Source organism: Babylonia areolata, chromosome 1 (assembly GCF_041734735.1).
Source record: "Babylonia areolata isolate BAREFJ2019XMU chromosome 1, ASM4173473v1, whole genome shotgun sequence".
In the NCBI taxonomy this organism is placed as follows: Eukaryota; Metazoa; Mollusca; class Gastropoda; order Neogastropoda; family Buccinidae; genus Babylonia; species Babylonia areolata.
This window is the reverse complement of record NC_134876.1, coordinates 17,670,300-17,685,757: the sequence shown is the minus strand read 5'-3', so window position 1 is coordinate 17,685,757 and position 15,458 is coordinate 17,670,300. Positions and strand designations below refer to the sequence as shown.

The 15,458-nt window shown below is 44.4% G+C and overlaps 1 protein-coding gene across 4 annotated transcripts in view; it reads right to left on the bottom strand.

The window, feature by feature from the left end:
• Window positions 1-15,458, bottom strand: part of LOC143280207 (glutamine--fructose-6-phosphate aminotransferase [isomerizing] 2-like) — a 98,143-nt gene that overhangs the window by 13,144 nt on the left and 69,541 nt on the right. For all 4 annotated transcript variants that reach the window (XM_076584844.1, XM_076584850.1, XM_076584834.1 and 1 more), the window contains 8 exons: window positions 14,876-15,069; window positions 12,589-12,709; window positions 10,603-10,760; window positions 8,412-8,526; window positions 6,955-7,082; window positions 4,484-4,612; window positions 3,707-3,745; window positions 1,484-1,645 (listed from right to left, as the gene is read on the bottom strand). In XM_076584844.1, the coding sequence (XP_076440959.1) occupies window positions 1,484-1,645; window positions 3,707-3,745; window positions 4,484-4,612; window positions 6,955-7,082; window positions 8,412-8,526; window positions 10,603-10,760; window positions 12,589-12,709; window positions 14,876-15,069 (1,046 nt within the window). The remainder of the gene's footprint in view (window positions 1-1,483; window positions 1,646-3,706; window positions 3,746-4,483; window positions 4,613-6,954; window positions 7,083-8,411; window positions 8,527-10,602; window positions 10,761-12,588; window positions 12,710-14,875; window positions 15,070-15,458) is intronic.

Sequence of the window (15,458 nt, the reverse complement as noted above, 5' to 3'; positions counted from 1 at the left end):
AGAAAGATGAGAGAAAAGCTTGCAGTGTAATAGTGAAACAGGGCTGATGACATTTCCCTGGGGGAAAGCAAGCACTAGGGGGCTAAGACAAACATGGTAACAGTGAGAGAAAGGGAAACATGTTCCCCCCCCCCCCCCCTAAGAAAGCCAGGACAAACACAGTAACAGTGAGAGAAAGGGAAACATGTTTTTTTTCCCCCCTAAGAAAGCCAGGACAAACACAGTAACAGTGAGAGAAAGGGAAACATGTTTTTTTCCACAAAAAGAAAGCCAGGACAAACACAGTGACAGTGAGAGAAAGGGAAACATGTCCCCCCCCGGCCCCCCCTCCCCCCCCCCAAGAAAGCCAGGACAAACACAGTAACAGTGAGAGAAAGGGAAACATGTTCCCCCCCCCCCCCCCCCAAGAAAGCCAGGACAAACACAGTAACAGTGAGAGAAAGGGAAACATGTTTTTTTCCCCCTAAGAAAGCCAGGACAAACACAGTAACAGTGAGAGAAAGGGAAACATGTTTTTTTCCCCCAAAGAAAGCAAACACTTTGGGGGGGGGACAATGAAAAAAAACACCGGACAATGAGGAAAAGGGAAAGATGTTTGTCCCCTGAAGGAAGTAAATATTAGAAGAACAGGACAAAGACAGAGACATTTAGAAAAGGGAAAGGTGTCTTTTCCATTGAAGAAAGCAAACATTTGGTGGCCAGGACAATCACAGTGACACTGAGGAAACTGAGTGACAATTTTTTGGCCCCGAAGAAAGCAAACATTAAAATGGGAAAGATGGCTTTCCCAAGAAGAAAGATAACATCAAGAAGGAGAAGGATGTCATTCTTTTAAAGAAAGCGACGGAGGGAAGGAAAGAAAAGCAAACTTTAGTGGAACAGGACAAACACAGTGACACAGAGGGAAGGAAAGAAAAGCAAACTTTAGTGGAACAGGACAAACACAGTGACACGGAGGGAAGGAAAGAAAAGCAAACTTTAGTGGAACAGGACAAACACAGTGACACGGAGGGAAGGAAAGAAAAGCAAACTTTAGTGGAACAGGACAAACACAGTGACAGAGAGGGAAGGAAAGAAAAGCAAACTTTAGTGGAACAGGACAAACACAGTGACAGAGAGGGAAGGAAAGAAAAGCAAACTTTAGTGGAACAGGACAAACGCAGTGACACGGAGGGAAGGAAAGAAAAGCAAACTTTAGTGGAACAGGACAAACACAGTGACAGAGAGGGAAGGAAAGAAAAGCAAACTTTAGTGGAACAGGACAAACACAGTGACAGAGAGAGAAGGAAAGAAAAGCAAACTTTAGTGGAACAGGACAAACACAGTGACACGGAGGGAAGGAAAGAAAAGCAAACTTTAGTGGAACAGGACAAACACAGTGACACGGAGGGAAGGAAAGAAAAGCAAACTTTAGTGGAACAGGACAAACGCAGTGACACGGAGAGGGAGGCGGGAGGGAAGGGGGAGGGGTGTGGACACTCACGTCCAGCTTGCGCAGCGTGGCGATGTGCATGGACAGCAGCTGGAGAGGGATGATGGCCAGGATTCCTTGCAGGCAGTCGATGGTGGGCGGCACCGAGATGAACTTCTTCACCTGCGACGCCGTCTCCTCGTCTCCGGTGTTGCAGATGAGAATGGGCTCTCCCTACACACACACACACACAAACGCATTCACACACACATTTTGGAAAGGTCATTTTGGATGACTGATGACTTGCGCGATGAGTTTGTTTAAAGTGAAGAGGAGTTGCGCAACGTCAACCTCACTCTCTCGTCCGGGTCCACCAATTTCCAGTGGCAAGACCAAGTCGAGACGACTGGAGGATGAGCACGGATGCAGTGGATGACCAAGATATCCTTTCGGTGTCTCATCTTGCTCTCTGCACTCCACAGTGCGTTGCTGTAATCGCCTTCCTCTCCGTTGAACCGATAGGTTTCTTCCGCAGATTCTGCCGGATCCAGACTTCGCATACATGGGTAGACACACCCCGGAGGCCAACTGCGTGTGGCATGCACACAGCACAGTGGAGCTAGATGGCCGTCGGTGGCTCTCCCGAGCCGACGCCCTTTTATGGATCTCCATAAGGGTGTCTAGCCACCCGCCTCACCAGTCCCAGAAGGGAGCGGTGGAAGTGCCGGTTTAGTCGTCGGCAACCCGACCCTGAACAGGTTGTACTGGATTACAGGTTACCAGTAGCAGATCTAATGACCTGACCTGACATACTACACACACAGAAACGCACACATACAGACACACACACAAATGCGCACACACAGAAACGCACACATACAGACACACACACAAATGCGCACACACAGAGACACACACACACACACACATGCAAGCGCGCACAACATTTAGAAAGTGGCAGCATGCTATTGGCGCAAACAGTCATACAAGGGCACAAACAAACAATAGATCACTGACTGAAACCTGATTTTAACTCATTCTTACTCCAGGTATGAGTTATCTCATACCATAATTACTTCCCCTGGTACGAGTATTCACTCACCAATACACCAATCTGATTTTGTTTTTCCTGCTTGGTACAGCTGGCGTTCTAAACTGCGCCACTTACATGTTCCTGAAGCATGAAAACGAAGCTTTGTTTGACCGATTATCCCCGAAAACGGAGTATGGCTGCCTACATGGCGGGGTAAAAACGGTCATACACGTAAAAGCCCACTCATGTACATACAAGTGAACGTGGGAGTTGCAGTCCTCGAACACAGAAGAAGAAGAAGTTTGACCGATTAAATGAACAATTCTCCATTTATTTTCGGTGTTTTAGTGAATCATTCTACTTTATACTGCAGTGGTCTCATGTAGTGCTGGTCCAGGGGAGTTGTAGCAGGCATGTGGCTGTGGGGGTAGAATGAGTTAAACCTTTCACCGCCAGTCAATTTAGAGTACAAAATTCCCTTGTGGTACAAACACAGAAAAGACAGTGGCTAAGAACAGCTGGGGATTCCCCCCGCGATGTATAGAAATTATGGCCTTTCCTACCACCGAACATTAAGAGCAGTAGGTTCATGGATAACAGACCAATGAATGGTCACCTTTCAGTGACATGGGTCTTCTACCATCCCTGTGCATAAATGCGAGCTTGGCAGTGAAAGGGTTAAACCACAAGTTGGCTGGTGCCTTTAGGTCAAGTTGCTCAGGGCTGTGGTCCTGGGTCCCACAGTGCCCGTCTTCCCAGGTTTATACCGTACACTCAGATGGACAATGTCACAATGTCAAGCGCTGGTCATCACCTGAATGCCATTTCATTTTTTGTTGTTGTTGTTGTTGTTGTTATCCATGCAAGTCAAAAGAAACATGAACATGGAGAATTAGGTGGGTTTTTTTTTGTTTTTTTTATTTTTTTACTTTCTCTTGGAATGAACATTTGGAACTTGCTCTTGGAATGGACATTTGGAACCTTCTATTACAATGCAATACTTTGTAACTCAGAAGTATGAAAAACATATTGTAACACAGAAGATTCAATCAATATATCAGAACTCAGAAATATCAGCAGATATATCTTCAAACAGAACAGCAGATACATTTCACATGGGAAAGGAGTTGTTCTGGGCATGAACTTATAATCAACCTTCAAAACTTGACAGATGACATAGCATTAAGGCTAAAAGAGAACAACTAACACAACAACAGCAACAATATGGTAGTGGACCAGAAGAAAAAATGCTGTAGACTTACATGCCTGGCCTGGACTTGTTTCAAGGCATTCATACATTTCTGCACACAACAAGATTCACATCATAATTAGGAGCACAGAACAAGATTTTGAGCACACACACACACACACACACACACACACACACACACACAAACATGCACACACACACACTTTTTCCCCCAGTCCACACCCCCCCCCCCCAATCTCCCTATAGCCTCCCCCTCCCTTTTCTTTTTCTCTTGTCTAATATCACTTGGAGTGGAAAGATTGTTAAACTGAAGACTACCACTACACACACACACACAGTCTAATATCACTTGGAGTGGAAAGATTGTTAAACTGAAGACTACCACTACAGACACACACACACACACACACACACACACACACACACACACACACAGACTGAGCACTGACTGTGAAGATGTTGTCCCTCAACACCATCATGAGTACAGGCATGGCCTTGTCCACACACACACACACACACACACACACACACACACACACACACACAGAGAGACTGAGCACTGACTGTGAAGACGTTGTCCCTCAACACCATCATGAGTACAGGCATGGCCTTGTCCACACACACACACACACACACACACACAACACACACACACACATACACACACCGACACACACACACACACACACACACACACACACAGAGCACTGACTGTGAAGACGTTGTCCCTCAACACCATCATGAGGACGGGCATGGCCTTGTCCACACACACACACACACACACACCGACACACACACACACACACACACACACACACGGAGCACTGACTGTGAAGACGTTGTCCCTCAACACCATCATGAGGACGGGCATGGCCTTGTCCACCAGTGCCAAAGGGCCGTGCTTCAGCTCTCCGGCCATGATCCCCTCAGAGTGCATGTACGTCAGCTCCTTGATTTTCTGGGGGGGTAAAAAAGTTACCATGATTACAGGCTCTCTGGCCATGATCCCCTCAGACTGCATGTATGTCAGCTCCTTGATTTTCGGGGGGGGGGGGGGGGGGGGGGGGGTAAAAAAGTTACCATGATTATAGGCTCTCTGGCCATGATCCCCTCAGAGTGCATGTATGTCAGCTCCTTGATTTTCTGGGGGGGGTCGGGGGGGGGGGGTTCAAAAAGTTACCATGATTACAGGCTCTCCGGCCATGATCCCCTCAGACTGCATGTACGTCAGCTCCTTGATTTTCTGGTGGGGTAAAAAAGTTATGATTATAGGCTCTCCGGCCACGGTGCCATCAGGGTGCATGTACGTCATTTCTTTGATTTTCTGGGGGGGGGCGGGGGGGGGGTGTGTAAAACAGTTACCATAATTAAAAGCTCTCGGGCCAAGAATACTACTTTGAATACATTTAGAAACAACATATCAATCGAAAACTGACATGTTTTATAGAAAAGAAAAAAAAAAAAGAGAGAAAAAGAAAGGAAAAAAACAAAACAAAACAAACCCTGAGAGAAAACAGAAGGAAAAAAGTTTTTGGTGGTTTTTTTTTTGGGGGGGGCGGGGGGGGGGGGGGGGGGGGGGGGGGGCAATGAAGAAAGCGTGTGAAAGCACCCCCAGGAAAAGAAAAAAAAAAAAAAATTCACATTCTGGTGCTCCATGACCTGCATGCAACTGAGGGGGGGTATCATGATTATAGGCATCAATACATCAGCTCATTGATTTTCTGAGGGGTGGGGTGGTGGGGTGGGGGTGGGTATCATGATTATAGGTATCAATATATCAGCTCATTGATTTTCTGAGGGGTGGGGGGGGGGGTATCATGATTATAGGCATCAATATATCAGCTCATTGATTTTCTGAGGGGTGGGGGTAGTGGTGGTGTGGGGGTGGGTATCATGATTATAGGCATCAATATATCAGCTCATTGATTTTCTGAGGGGGGGGGGTAGTGGTGGTGTGGGGATGGGTATCATGATTATAGGCATCAATATATCAGCTCATTGATTTTCTGAGGGATGGGGGGGGTGGTGTGGGGGGGGCTATCATGATTATAGGCATCAATATATCAACTCCTTCATTATCTGGGGGTTTGGGGGGGGGAAGGTGGTGGTAGTGGGGGAAATAGATACCATGATTATAGGCATCAATACCGGTATATCATTTTTAGCGTTGCCATGTCAGTTTGTTTTATTTTCTGGAAAAAAGCAAATCACAATGCTTATCAGCACCATCATCATGTCAATGTTGGTTTTTTGTTTGTTTTTTTGTAACAAATTTTCTGGTGGGGGAAAAATTAAATGCAAATTTATATCAGCATCATCATGTCAACTGTTTGTTTTTGTTTTTTTTTTTGGGGGGGGGATAAAAAGGTATTACAATGCCTATTCAAACCAACATGATATCAACTCTTGATTTTCTGTGAGGAAAAAGGAACAAAGTTGCAATGTTTATCAGTATGACCACATCAATTTTTAAGATATTGTTCTGGAAAAAAATCCCCCGTAGAATGCTGAATAAGCACCACCATGTCAAGTCTTTGATTTTCTGAGGAAAAGAAATTACATGAAAGTTTATCAGCTTCATCATATAAAATCTCTGATTTTCTTTGGGGGGAAAACTTACAATGCTTATCAGCAGCACTCCTTTATGAGTGAGAGAGAAATTGTGTGAACATAAAGACAATGATAACAGCGTGAGCAACAGACAACAACATTGTGAACAACAGATAATGGTAAAAGTCTGAACAACAGACAACAACACTGTGAACAAAAAAGAAAACAACAACAACAACAAAAAAAGAACAAAGAAAAATACGGGTGACACTGCACTATAGCGACGCGAATTTCACACAGAGAAAAATCTGTTGTGATGAAAAGCAACACAATACGATATAATACATCACAGTACCACGAAAGTGTGTCTTCACAAGTGACTGAGAATGTTGATGTTTTCGACTTTTTGCATTCATTATCAGTTGTTTCGCTTGTCAGTTTAACGACTTCTCTTTTACGAAGTCATTTAAGTAATTTCCTGTAACTGTATTTAGAGTTGTTTTGTTGTTGTTGTTTTTTTTTCTTCCAAATTTCACCCACATTTTTACCCTCATTTGCCCAGTTTCCCCCAACCCTCCATTCATCCACATCTCCCACCCCTTCTAACCGATAATACTCAGATGTATTCATAAATACTTTTACAAAATGTCTTCAATCACCGATATGTGTAACGGGACATTAAACAAAAATTCCTCCTCCACATCACAGTACCACACAATGCAACGACAACAGCCAGAACTGTCCACTCACGAGGGCTCCCTCCAGACAGGTGGCGTAGTTGAAGCCGCGGCCCATCACCAGCAGTGACTTCTGCTGGTACAGCTCTTGGGCCAGTGCCAGGATCTGTCCGTCCATCTTCAGCACCTCCTTGATTTGTTCTGTCACACACAGTAATAATAATAACAATAATGGACACTTATGCAGCGTGCGTCTCCAGAAATACTGCTCAAACGCTTTATATTCGTTCCCCACTCCCCACCTCCCCCATCAATACTCCTCTCCACCCCCACCCTCCATTCCCCCGCATACACACGGAAGCATGTGCCAGAAAACACAAAACTGAACGCTGGAAACCACCCACCTACCTATGACACCCTCTAGAAAACGCATCCCTGCAAAAGGCATAAACAAACACACGAATATATGGATGCTCGCTAGCACCCCGCCACACACACATGGCAAACAGCCTCTCCACAACAAAACATGCACCCAAAACCAGATCACACCAAGATCAGGGGGGGAAAAAAAACCAAGAAAAAAAAACCCCAAGCAACACCTACTGTTACAGTACACACACACAACACACAACTCTTGAAATGGTATCATAGAATTTGGGTTTTTTTAATTTTTTTATATGTTTTGATGATCATGAATGATAATGGGCATGACGTAGATGCTGCCATGGGGGTCTGTTTAGGCTTGGGACTACTTGACAAGGCTGCACTCTCATAACGTATCCTGGCTTCAGTCAGACTGAGAGATGCAGACACCTGCAGTGTTGGTCAGGAAATTCAAGCAACACTTTCAAAGACACATCCCTGAAGTGGATGACCCATGACTGTGTGGTCCCAGCCCTCCCATCTGAACCCACAGCGCACTGGGAAAGAGCTGACCACAGGCCAAAAGCACCCACTCTGATGGGGTTTGAACCTGCGCCCTCCAAGTCATTGTTCATGATGCTGGTTCTGCTGGCATATTTTACTTGACATTTGTTATTTACTACAGCTTGGAAGCATTCTTCATCTGTTGGCATGCTGACAATCGCAATAGAATGCTTATGACAAAACATGCATGTTGTTTGGAAACTATGAACATTGTTGTGGTTGTTCTGGCAGAAAGACCTGCCACTTGGCTGTCAATCACAGAGGGGAGGTGATTAACTCATTCCACCCCACAACGAGATGCCTGCTACAACTCCCTTGGACCAGCACTACATGAAACCACTGCAGAAAAAACAAAGTAGTTAACTAAAACAGCCAAAATCGATGGAGAATTGTTGATTTAATTTGTCAAACAAAGCTTCGTTTTTATGCTTCCAAAATCTGTAAATGGTTCAGTTTAGAATGCCAACTGTACCAAGCAAGAATGAACGAAAGTAGAATAATGTGTTGGTACGAGAATACACAGAGGAAGAAATCATGATACGAGTTAAATCATAACTGGAGTAGAATGAGTTAAAGGAGGAAAGGTGTATTATTTCCCTTTACCTGGGAGGTTTTTGAGACCCTGGATGATCTCCTTGCGGCGCTCCTGCATGGAGATTCGATCCTCACAGAACATGAGGCCGAACATCACCAGGGAGATAAACTGACTGGTGTACGCCTGAAAAGGACAATGACAGTAAGAGTCTGATTTATATCTGTATAGTTTCAGTTTAGAGCTACAAGAATATGTGCTGTATCAAGATGTATTGATAAATAAACAAACAAATAAATCAAATAAGTTTCTCAAGTAGGTGTTACTGTGTTCAGACAATTCTGTATACGCTACACCACATCTGCTGGAATGCCTGACCAGCAGCGTAACCCAAAGTGCTAGTCAGGCCTTGAGTGCATGCTTGTATGTTTTTGTACCTGTCAGAGACGGGCGCAATAGCCGAGTGATTAAAGCGTTGGACTGTCAATCTGAGGGTCCCGGGTTCGAATCACGGTGACGGCGCCTGGTGGGTAAAGGGTGGAGATTTTTACGATCTCCCAGGTCAACATATGTGCAGACCTGCTAGTGCCTGAACCCCCTTCGTGTGTATATGCAAGCAGAAGATCAAATATGCACGTTAAAGATCCTGTAATCCATGTCAGCGTTTGGTGGGTTATGGAAACAAGAACATTCCCAGCATGCACACCCCCGAAAATGGAGTATGGCTGCCTACATGGCGGGGTAAAAACGGTCATACACGTAAAAGCCCACTCGTGTGCATACGAGTGAACGTGGGAGTTGCAGCCCACAAACACAGAAGAAGAAGTACCTGTCAGAGTGGTTTTCTTCAACAGAATTTTTGACCAGACACTCAGTTTGCCTTTACAGCCAAACTTTAGAGAAACGGCAAGACTGGGATTCAAACCAAGACCCTCATGGCCACTGTACTGGCAGATAAGCATCTTAACCACTCTGCCATTTTCCTCCCAGTGTTTATACATTCATGTGGCACCTTTACGTGTTACACAAACTCAGTTGCACTATGCAATGTAAAAACTGAAGTAAAAAAACGTGTATTTGAACGCTAAAATCAAAACTTACATGCATAACCCTTAACAGACATCCAAACAAACAGTAACTTACGTTCATACACACACAAAAATCATCATACACAACAAAGCACTGATTATATATATTATATCAATATAAAAAAACAACAAAGAACACATCATGACGTGTAATCACAGATAATAAACAAACTAAATATCACTGCCCACAAGATGATTTTCAAAAACACAGAAACACCTGAAAAGCATCAGTGTGCATATACATGCACAAACACACACACACACACCTATACAAGGGCAAATTAAACATGCCTAGATCTCTAGTGTCTGATTTCAAGTGCAATCGTCTCAGTACTGACAGAAAGTTGAAATATTCAATTGATCTTGTGCGTTCTGTTTTTTTTTTTTTTTTTTTTTTTTTTTTGTGGGTCTCCAGTGTGTCAACAGATCAACATGTGGAGTGGGGTTGTACGTTTTGTCATCTTCCTTGGAAGATTTTCATGGTGCTGCTTTCATTTTCATTTCATTTCATTTTCAGATTTAAAAAAAAAAAAAAGAAAGAAAAAGAAAGAAAGAATACCTGGTTGGTTTTGCATTACAAAATTTGAATGTGTGTATCTGCATCATGGTACCAGACAAGACAACAAAGAAAAAGCATCAAAATAAGAAGAGAACATCCAAAACAAAAGAACTCCAAATCAGAGCACACACACACACACACACACACACACGGACACACACACACAAATGCACACATGCACACAAACACACAACCCCTCCCCACACCTTCCCCCCATATCCCCTCAAGTCCCCCCCCACCCACACACACACAACCCCCCCTCCATAACTCCCCAAGACTCCCCCCCCCCCACACACACACCTATCAACACACACACACGCACACACACACACACACACACACACACACACACACACACACACACCTATCAACACACACACACACACACACCCATCAACACACATACACACACACACACCCATCAACACACACACACGCACACACACTCACACACACACACACACACACATCAACACACACACACACACACACACCCATCAACACACACACACACACACATCAACACACACACACACACAACACACACACACACACACACACCCATCAACACACACACACACACACACACACACACACAGAGGGACCTTTCCTCACCTTAGTGCTGGCCACACCAATCTCGGGCCCAGCGTTGATGTGGACCCCGCAGTTTGAGTCCCGGCTGATGCTGCTGCCCACCACGTTGGTGATGCCTACGATCAGCGCTCCCCGCTTCTTGCAGTATCGCAGCGCCATCAGGGTGTCCGCTGTCTCTCCTGTAGTGAACAGTTCAGTTCGGTTACTCAAGGAGGTGTCACTGTGTTCGGACAAATCCATATACGCTACACCACATCTGCTTAGCAGATGCCTGACCTGCAGCGTAACCCAACGCGCTTAGTCAGGCATTGAAGGCGAAAGAAAAAAAAAGGTAAGCAGATAGATAATGAAATAAGACAAAATGCGGGGAAAAAAGTTATGAAATTATCTAAGAAATAATATTTTTTTTAAAAATGAACAGTGTACAGCAATGGTCCATTAGTCAGGTGCTGAAAGGGTTGATCCGTCAGTTAGGTGGTCAAATGATTGGGTTTAAAAAAAAAGAGCAGTGTTTAATCATTCTAAATGAAAACATTTTTATTGATAACATTTGGTCCTTTAGTCAGGTGGTCAAAGGCCTGACCCACCAGTTTAGTGGTCAAATGATTAGTCTTTTTTATTCTTTTTAAATTGTTTTAAAAGAAAACATTTTTAGCAATAACATTTGATCAAAACCTTAACTCTTTCGCAGCCATGTTTCTGTGTGAAAAAACGCTCCCCAGCGACAAATATTTCAGAAACGATGCTCTTAGTCACAGACTTCGGTTCATGTCAAAACAACACAACGGACTTGATCACTTCAAACTCCGTCACGGGGCAAAGGTTAGTCATTGTTCTATGGGCAGGGAAACTGGCTGCAGCTGTCAAGCATTGTTACAATGTGAACAAGAGAGGCAAGGCCTTCATGACTCACTTGTGATACACTTAAAAAAAAAAAAAATCCAAGCTTTTTATGTATTGAGTATAATTTCAAAATGTAATGTTTAAGATGAGAAAGATCAGTTTAAAGCAAATTAAGTCCCCTAGCATGAATTACACTTACAGAGTAATTTCCCTTTTTTGCTATCTGCACCAAAACGTTTGCAAAATAAATAAAACTTCCATGCTTAGCAAAAGAAGTTCCTGTTTGAACAGAAAATGATAATAATGACTGCTCTTGTTGTTGGGTCAGAATATCAGATCAAAGTGCCAAGTTTAGAGAATACAAAAAATATAAAGTAAATGCAGTTTGCATATGATTAGGCTTCATTTTTATTACTTTTTTGTGCCCATCCCAGAGGTGCAATATTGTTTTAAACAAGATGACTGGAAAGAACTGAATTTTTCCTATTTTTATGCCTAATTTGGTGTCAACTGACAAAGTATTTGCAGAGAAAATGTCAATGTTAAAGACTCCTCAATGTCAAAAAAAGTTGCCTATGGTGGTGAAAGAGTTAATGGAATAAATGAACAATCACCCAAAAGATTACTTAAAAAAAAAAAAATCTAAAAAAAAAAAATCAATATCTAAATACTGAGACATTCACAAGTTTTGCTTTGAGCAGAGTATGTATAGAAATGTGTGATCTATTGGTTACTATGTCTGTTAGATGAACAGTTGATCAGTCTGCCAGGTGATCAACTGACTGGTCCTTCTGTTAGCTGATCAGCCATGGGCCAGTCAGTATACTGCTTTGCATCATAGATTTGTCACCTGTGAAGATTTTGAAATTTTCAGTTCAGCATTGTGTTATCAGTAATAACATGTGTACATCTCATTCATACAGATTTCTTTGCAACAGACGACAACATTTCTGATACCTACCACTGTGTCATGAATACAACATGCGTCTCATTCATACAGATATCACTGTCACAGATGATACCTGACTGACGGACCCAGCCACACCACCACACTGACAGATGGAGGGTTCAGTTGAGGGACAGATGCACTGACCTGTCTGATGGACCAGTCACACCACACTGACTGAGGGACGGAAGGACAGACGGAAGGACAGACGGACTGACCTGACTGACTGATGAAGAAGCAGACGTCGTCCCTGAAGATGGGCGTGCTGCGATCCAGGAAGTCGCTGGCCAGCTCCACGATCACCGGCAGCTCCGTCATCTCCTCCAGCAACTGACGCGTCTGTTGACGCATCACACGACACGACGCATCAACACACAGCGCTATGTATCATGCTACACGTTGACGATGCACAGTTTTACACATCATGCAAGACATCATGTGACACACTGACACATCACACTGCACGTCCACACACAACGCTACGTGTCATGCTACACGTTGACAACGGACAGTTCTACACATCATGCGAGACATCACATGACACATTAACACATAACAGTATGCATCAACACATAATGCTACACATCAAAACAGGGGCAACTCAACATGCTACACATTGATACATCAAGCGACACATCAGCATATCATACTAAACGTCAATACATAATGCGACACGTCAATATACACATCTACACATCATGCTAGACATCATCACAGGGTGCCACGCACATGCTACATATCAACACATCACACCACACATCATCACAGGGTGCCACGCATCAACACATGCTACATCTCGACACATCATGCCACACATCAACACATACTACATATCGACACATCACGCCACACATCATCACAGGGTGCCACACACATGCTACATATCGACACATCACGCCACACATCATCACAGGGTGCCACGCATCAACACATGCTACATATCGACACATCACGCCACACATCATCACAGGGTGCCACGCATCAACACATGCTACATATCGACACATCACGCCACACATCATCACAGGGTGCCACGCATCAACACATGCTACATATCGCCACATCACGCTACACATCATCACAGGGTGCCACGCATCAACACATGCTACATATCGACACATCACGCCACACATCATCACAGGGTGCCACGCATCAACACATGCTACATATTGACACATCACGCCACACATCATCACAGGGTGCCACGCATCAACACATGCTACATCTCGACACATCATGCCACGCATCAACACATGCTACATATCGACACATCACGCCACACATCATCACAGGGTGCCACGCATCAACACATGCTACATATCGACACATCATGCCACACATCAACACATGCTACATATCGACACATCACGCCACACATCATCACAGGGTGCCACGCATCAACACATGCTACATATCGACACATCACGCCACACATCATCACAGGGTGCCACGCATCAACACATGCTACATCTCGACACATCATGCCACGCATCAACACATGCTACATATCGACACATCACGCTACACATCATCACAGGGTGCCATGCATCAACACATGCTACATATCGACACATCATGCCACACATCATCACAGGGTGCCACACATCAACACATGCTACATCTCGACACATCATGCCACGCATCAACACATGCTACATATCGACACATCACGCCACACATCATCACAGGGTGCCACGCATCAACACATGCTACATATCGACACATCACGCTACACATCATCACAGGGTGCCACGCATCAACACATGCTACATATCGACACATCACGCCACACATCATCACAGGGTGCCACGCATCAACACATGCTACATATCGACACATCACGCCACACATCATCACAGGGTGCCACGCATCAACACATGCTACATGTCGACACATCACACGACACATCATCACAGGGTACCACGCATCAACACATGCTACATATCGACACATCACGCCACACATCATCACAGGGTGCCACGCATCAACACATGCTACATATTGACACATCACGCCACACATCATCACAGGGTGCCACGCATCAACACATGCTACATATCGACACATCATGCTACACAACATTTAACCCCCATTCCTCTCATTGTCTTTTTTCTCCTCTCCTCCTTTTCTTATTTTGAACATTTTTACAAAGATATGGAATGAAGAGCCAGTGTTCACATAACCATATTCAAGTATATTAACTCATTGTGCCCTCCGCCTGACATTGCTCTGGCATCAAAATTCATCTCATGGAAGTAGTTTTCACATTGATACATACGATGCATAAACCACAAAGACAGGGAACTAACTTCTGCAGTATTTCCAGACGTGTTCCACATGTAACTGGGACAAGTATATTCTCTGCAATTTTTTTTTTTTTCTGCATCAGTATGGCATGGAAGCCTGCCGAGGCTGTAGAATCCTCGGGGCTGAATGGGTTAAGCAGGAAAAGCATTCTGTATTCCATTCCATCTTCTGTAAGTGACAAGTGACAGTGATACTCACAGCCACAGCTGAATGGTAGCTGGTGCCGCAAGCTATGAAGAGGAGACGCCGACAGCGGCGGATTTCGTGCATGTAGTCCTTGATGCCCCCCAAGATGACCTTGTTGGTGTCAAAGTTCACTCGTCCTCTCATCGTGTTCACCACAGATTCCGGCTGCTCAAAGATCTCCTTCTGCATGAACGTGCTGTAGTTACCTGTGGGGACATGGACATGAACGTGCTGTAGTTACCTGTGGGGACAGGGACATGAACGTGCTGTAGTTACCTGTGGGGACATGGACATGAACGTGCTGTAGTTATCTGTGGGGATGTGGACATGAACGTGCTGTAGTTATCTGTGGGGACAGGGACATGAACGTGCTGTAGTTACCTGCAGGGACAAGGACATGAACGTGCTGTAGATACCTGTGTGGACAGGGACATGAACGTGCTGTAGTTATCTGCAGGAACAGGGACATGAACATACTGTAGTTACCTGTGGGAACAGGGACATGAAGGCCTGACCTCAGTCAGAGACAAAGCTCTAAGCACTTGACCAACAAGGAGTCATTCGCACAACTCAGATCCTGATCCAGCTTCAAAAA